At 53.1% G+C, this 6869-nt stretch overlaps 1 protein-coding gene across 2 annotated transcripts in view; it reads right to left on the bottom strand.

Annotated features, from left to right (window-relative positions):
- Nucleotides 1-6869, bottom strand: part of NARF (nuclear prelamin A recognition factor) — a 42980-nt gene that overhangs the window by 9920 nt on the left and 26191 nt on the right. For both annotated transcript variants that reach the window (XM_011999747.1, XM_011999809.1), the window contains 4 exons: nt 6488-6617; nt 4092-4155; nt 2931-3068; nt 2247-2404 (listed from right to left, as the gene is read on the bottom strand). In XM_011999747.1, coding sequence (XP_011855137.1) covers nt 2247-2404; nt 2931-3068; nt 4092-4155; nt 6488-6617 — 490 coding nt within the window. The remainder of the gene's footprint in view (nt 1-2246; nt 2405-2930; nt 3069-4091; nt 4156-6487; nt 6618-6869) is intronic.

Raw genomic sequence — 6869 nt, 5'->3', positions numbered from 1 at the left:
AACACAGGTGAGTTTATCCTGGGCTCAGGCGATCTTTCCGCGTTAGCTTCCTGAGCAGCTAGGACTACAGACACACACCACCTTGCCTGGCTAATTTTTAAATTTTTTGTAGAGACTGGGGGATGCGGGGTGGGTCTCGCTGTGTTGCCCAGGCTGATCTTGAACTTCTGGAGTCAAGCGGCAATCCTTCTGCTTCAAGCTGAGACTACTGGCACGAGCCACCGCACCCAGCCGGGATAGTCTTAAGGAAGCTTTTGCCTCATAGGGAAGACAGTTTGCAAGCGGGAGAGGAATGAAGGGGACGTGGAATGTTGAGTGGTGTAAGGCTAGGGCTGGCTGCACAGGCCAGGGTCTTCCCCAAGGCCCTCAGGGATGCTAATCCCAGACTCATAGTCCTGTGTGCCTCTCATTTTTTTTTTTTTTTGAGACAGTCTCTCTCCGTCGGCCAGGCTGGAGTGCAGTGGCTTAATCTTGGCTCACTGCAACCTCCATCTCCTGGGCTCAAGCAATTCTCCCGCCTCAGCCTCCCAAGTACCTGGGATTACAGGTATGTGCCACCATGCCTGGCTAATTTTGTAATTTTTAGTAGAGGCAGGGTTTCACCATGTTGGCCAGGCTGGTCTCGAACTCCTGACTTCAGGTAATCTGCCTGCCTTGGCCTCCCAAAGTGCTGGAATTACAGGCGTGAGCCACCGCACCCGGACCCATGTACCTCTCATTCTTACCCATTTATATCACCCATACAATGGTTCTACCTAAAACCTAAGTTGCCTTTTAGAACTGAATGGCTTTGTATGCAAATCCCGATTTCCAACTTCTCTTGGAATTTGGCAAAACCAAGATAGCACAGGGATTGTGAACAAGCAGTAAAACCACTCCTGCCTGCACCACACGTGTTAGTGTGCTGGGCCCTGCCTGGAGGCTGCACCAGAGGCAGCTGAGCTGTGAGCCCAGCCATGAGCCCACACACCCAACACTGGCCTGAGTAAAAATGTGTCTCCTATTTATTGATGCTACTTACTCTCCAGCATATTAGATGATGTCACTCTTAGTAGTATATTCATTTAAAACAATCTGGAGCAAATTTCCCCGGTTAAACTTCACTCCCCATGGGTTGCAGGGTGGTACCCCAGTTGGTCTCCAACCTCCACTTTCCCAGGGGGCTGGCTTGCACCTTCTCCTTCCTCAGGCCCCAGCTCCACCCGCCTGCATGCAGAGGCCCTCCCAGAGGCCCTGCTTCATGGCCCATCTCCTGGCTGCTCCTCAGCCCAGCTGTGGGACTGACCCTTCCATGCCTCCGGAATGCTCAGTGAGGCCTCCAAGGCCACATGCTCGCCTCTCTGCCCTCACCCTCCTGTCAGTGCTGGCTGGGACCTCCCCTCCTCTGTGTTGAAGGACACTATGGCAGGGCCTCCAACTGCACCCTTGTCTGTGCCCTGCCCAGGGGCCCCTCTCGTCCTGTGGCTTCACACCTTGTCCCATTCATCTAACATCAGTGGAGCCACTCCTCCCACTGACCTGCACCCAGCGTTTCCACTCAAGTCCCTCGTGGTGTCCCCCCCAACAATGGCACAAAGGTCCTCATTTCCCCACCAGGGGCGCAGATGGACCACCAGGGGTCAGGGGCAGGGGGTCCCCTTTGTCTCTGACACTCACCCTCAGCACATCCTTCCCGGAGACCCCCACCCTGTCCTGGCCTCCTCTTGTCCTCTCACTCCTCCTGCCCCAGGTGGGGACCCTTCCTCACGTGCCTGGATGATCGCAGCCCACAGTGGCCCACCCTCCCTCCAAGCAGCAAGGGAGCCCCTCAGGCCCAGGCTGGGTCACACCCCTTCCCGCTTCCACTTCTCACTGCTCTCTCCCATCACTCAGGACAGAGCTGGCTCATCCTTGGCGCCTGGCAGGAGGCAGGGGTGTTTCTCCCAGGCAGAGGGCCTCGACTCTTGTGATTTGTTCTCTAAGCCAGCTGCCACGGGCTGACTCTCACCTGGTGCCATGTGGGGCCTCCTGAGGGCACGTCCCCAAGAGAATGCCCACACGCTATGTGGGGTGAGGGAAAGAGCAAAACCAATGGAGCCTAGAATGTCCCAGCACAAGCCCCATGGGAACATCCACACCCTACAAAGCTCTCGGGGCTGAGAGAGGCTCTGGGTGGCCAAGAACACCGTCTCTCTGGCGGCTGTAGGACCAGTGTGGCCCGGAGCACCCACGGGGGACAGAGCCAGGTGCTGCTCTTGGTGCCTCACCTCCAGCACAGGCGAGGACCTCCACAAAGTGGTACGGGAACTTTCCTTTCTTAAGCTTCAGGATCATGTTCTGGATGTTTCGAAAGCCATAGGCTGCAGCAAAGCGTAACACCACCTCCCCATTCTTCTCAAGGGTGACCTCTTGGAAGTCTTTGTTTCTACAAAATGAACACAGAGAATTTTGATCCATCAAGTCCTTTATCTGTGACTTAAGAACACTTGTTTTTTCTTGAGACAGGAGTCTTGCTCTGTCGCCCGTGCTGAAGTGCAGTGGCACGATCTCGGCTCACTGCAACCTCCACCTCCCGGGTTCACACCATTCTCCTGCCTCAGCCTCCCGAGTAGCTGAGACTACAGGCGCCTGCCACCACACCTGGCTAATTTTTTGGATTTTTAGTAGAGACGGGGTTTCACTGTGTTAGCCAGGATGGTCTCAATCTCCTGACCTTGTGATCCACCCGCCTCGGCCTCCCAAAGTGCTGGGATTACAGGCGTGAGCCACCCAAGAACACTTTCTAATGTGAGTTTGGAATGTCAGCAAAATAAAAGTTCTAAATAAACACAAAAAAGCCCTTTCGATTGTGACTGGTGTAAACTCCATACACAGAACCGCCACATGCACAGATCCACACGTGCACACGTGCTGACCACAGGCACAGACAGGCTGTGGACCCTGCCCCACACCTCAGGGCTCGGTAAGTGACCTCCTCTACATCCTCGTTGAACAGCTCCTTGGCCGCATGTCTGAAGATGTGTGCCAGGTGCCCGTCCGAGCTGGCTCCATCATGGCGCGTCACCTTGTCCTCCTTCAAGTCTCCAAACCTCACCAGGCAGAGAAAAAACAAGTCCATCATGAATGCTGATGTACAGTGACAGCAAGCGTGAAACCAGACTTCCAGAGAGCATCACAATCCAAGGTCACCACCAAAGAAGCTAAATCCTCTACAAATGTTTAAACTTTGGAGAAAGTCCCATTTCTAGCATCTTGAGGGGTCTCGGGAGGGCGTGCCTGATGCTCGGGCCAGGCGGAGGACTCTCAGTCACGCCGAGCCCATGCACAGGCTCTTGCAGGTGCTCCAGATGCTTATGGTCTTTTTCTTTTCTTTGAGACAGGGTCTTTTTCTGTCTCCCAGGCTGGAGTGCAGTGGCACAATCATAGCTCACTACAACCCCAGCCTCTTGGACTCAAGCCATCCTCCTACCTCAGTCTCCCAAAGTACTGGGATTATAGGTGTGAGCCACCACATATGGCCCCACAGATGCTTAACTTCTATCTCACCTTCCCCCAAAAGGACATGAAGGCAGCACCTGGGATGCGGAGTGTTGGCGAGGACACACGCCGCTGCCTTTGTGGTGCTCTCTGCCCAGTGCCTGGGGTGCAGCAGGAGCCCCAGGCCTTGCTGGGTATCAAGGTCACCGCCCCCAGCAGAACCCAGCCTGTCACTCTTGGTGCAAGGGGGCCTGAGGGAGCTGCCCCACTGCCCCACAGTGGAACGTGAGGCACAGACGGCACTCAGGAAGAAGGGGGCTGGCGCACACATGAACGGCCCTGCCCCAGCGAGCACAAAGCTGTTTGTGCTTCTCGTCCTTCCTCGAGGGTTTGGGGTGGCAATCGCACCATGGAAGCCCGCCAAGCCTCCCAACTCCCTGGCAGCCCTGGTGAATGGTATCCCACTCAACAGCTAGAAGGGTGGCTGAGGGTTGTGGCGGGGGCCCGGGGGACTGCATCTCAGTGCTTCACATGGCCTCGTCATAAAGCAGGGCAGCCCTGGGCCTGTCAGGTGGCTGGCAGGGCTGACGGGAGGTCCTGCCGCCCAGAGGACTCTTCCCATATAAGCCACTTACAGAGTGTCGACGGCAGCATCCTTCACTGAGAGGTCACCTTGCTCCATTATTTGAGCAATTTCACCTACAGACAAATGAAGTAAGAGACACTGAAAAGACACGGGTGGCCACAGGAACTTTTCTTCCCCTGCAGGAAATTTGACATTAGTGACCCTGGATGACCTCCCTCCTATGAAATCTCCATCACAGACAGCAGGAGTGGAGTCCATCTAAAGGGCAAAGTGAGGCCAATAAAATCAAACACTAATAAAATGTAAGCAGAATTCAATTCGAATTCCTCTTTCCATTCCTCTTTCTGCCCTCAAACTGCGGCATTTATGTAAACAATCTCTCCATGATTTTCCCATGCGGAAAATCTGTAAACTTTTTTGGTCCACTTTGCATGAAACAGAAAACTTTGTTACAACAAGCTCACAGAAATAGAATGATGAAATATATACTGGGTGCATTTTTTTTTTTTTGAGATGGAGTCTCACCTCCGCCGCCCAGGCTGGAGTACAGTGGTGCGATCTTGGCTCACTGTAACCTCTGCCTCCTGGGTTCAAGGGTTCAAGCGATTCTCTTGCCTCAGCCTCCCGAGTAGCTGGGATTATAGGTGCGCACCACCACACCTGGCCAGACAGGTCTCGACCTCCTGACCTCAGGTGACCAGCCTGCCTCAGCCTCCTGAAGTGCTGAGATTACAAGTGTGAGCCACTGTGCCCAGCCCATTTTTTCTTTTTTTTTTTTTAGAAACAAGGTCTCCAGTCTGGCCAACATGGCGAAACTGCCTCTCTACTAAAAATACAAAAGTTAGCCTGGCGTGGTGGTGTGCGCCTGTAATCCCAGCTACTTGGGAGACTGAGGGAGGAGAATCGCTTGATCCTGGGAGGCGGAGGTTGTAGTGAACTGCGATGGAGTCACTGCAGAGCCTGGGCAACAGAGTGAGACTCCGTCTCAAAAAAAAAAAAAAAGAGACAATGTCTCACTGTGTTGCCCAGCGAGGTCTCAAACTCCTGGGCTCAAGTGATCCTCCGGCCATAGCCTCCTGAGTGGCTAGAACTAGAGGCCTGAGCCACTGCACCCAGCTACATTTACATGACATATGGTTATTCTGCAATGAGATCAACTGAAAGTGAGAACCTCTTTCTGTATTTCCTTTTACATGAAGATGCCTGAAAAAACCCTTAATAGAAAAACTGAGCCTCTAAAACCTGACTGTGGCATCACATCAGATGCTGTGAGACGGCTGGAAACACAGGTAAGAAAATAGCATAATTTCCTATAAATCTGCACTCAGAAAAAAGATGGCTGGACATGGTTCTTCTGATAGCCTGCTGCGCATGTTTTTATTTTGTCAACACAAGCAGATGGCCCCTGGGCCCTTCCTCTGAGAGTGAAGGATGGCAGTGCTGAGGGCCCTTCTGTCCCTCATCCTTCAACACCTCTGCCACATCACCCCACAGGGAGCCTGTGCCTGTGGGGTGGGGACCTTTCCAGAGGCATCTGCGTGCTAGAATTTCAAGTCAGGGGACTGTGAGGGACATTGGCATCCTTAAAGACTGTCCCTGAGAGCTGACCTCTCTGCCTCACGTACCACTAATCTAAATACCTGCCGGGACCTGTTTTCCGAGACCAATTAAAACAGTTCCACCAGAATTTTAACAGTCTTAAGCTTCCCCCACCAACTGACGTCAACATTCTTCTGAATGGGTTCTACATAATTCCAGGGAATGACTTCCATCCACAACACACACAGAACTCACTATAGGCTCTTAACATCTGAAAGGAGTGGCCAATACAGTGGTAAAGGCAATGTCACTGAAGCAAACGTGCCTTTTTCATTTTACTCTGAATGAAAAAAACTTCACTTGTGTTTTAAGTGCAGACTTGGTTTGTGAGAAGGAGACCCACTATGGCTATAGACAACTTTCCTACCAAGAGGTAAGTACCCTGCACGGACTGTAATGTAAAGTCAGGGCCACCATATTGCTCGAGTGGTTCTCCCAGAGACCTGTTTTATCTTTTATTTTTGAGACGAAGTTTTACTCTCGTTGCCCAGGCTAGAGTGTAACGGCGTGATCTCAACTTACCGCAACCTCTGCCTCCCGGGTTCAAGCAATTCTCCTGCCTCAGCCTCCTGAGGAGCTGGGATTACAGGCATGTGCCACCATGCCCGGCTAATTTTTTGTATTTTTAGTAGAGACAGGGTTTCCCCATGTTGGTCAGGCTGGTCTCGAACTCCCAACCTCAGGTGATCCACCTGTCTTGGCCTCCCAGCTGTCAGTAACTTCAGACAAGTGACCACAGTGGCAGGCGCTGAGATGGCTCTGGGACACAGATCTGCCTGGCTCCAGTGTGTACTGGCCAGTCGGAGAATCCCCCAGCGCCCAGGTGCGCCCCCGCCCACCTCTCACCTGATGTTAACACACAGTCAGCGCCCCGGGAGCCATGCAAAGCGGGGGGAAAGCCTTCCTGAAGAGCCTCTAGCTTCTTGTCATAACAAGGGGCCACGATGACGTGGAAAATCTTCTCTGGAGACAGGTTCTGTGGGAGAGGGGCACCCATGTTTAGGGCTGGTGGAGAGGTGACGATGGCAGCTTACACTTGGTGCCCAGGACAGGAGGGATGGGAGACCGACTGCCCCCTGCTGTTGCCCTCCAGACACTGCATGCAGCACTTTCTCTTTTTTTTTTTTTTTTGAGATGGAGTCTCGCTCTGTCGCCCAGGCTGGAGTGCAGTGGCCGGATCTCAGCTCACTGCAACCTTTTAATGTACATGCTTGAGCACACCCACTCA

Source organism: Mandrillus leucophaeus, unplaced genomic scaffold (assembly GCF_000951045.1).
Source record: "Mandrillus leucophaeus isolate KB7577 unplaced genomic scaffold, Mleu.le_1.0 Scaffold1, whole genome shotgun sequence".
Classification (NCBI taxonomy): domain Eukaryota; kingdom Metazoa; phylum Chordata; class Mammalia; order Primates; family Cercopithecidae; genus Mandrillus; species Mandrillus leucophaeus.
Note: the sequence above shows the minus strand (reverse complement) of the source record. Positions and strands in the feature narration are given on the sequence as shown.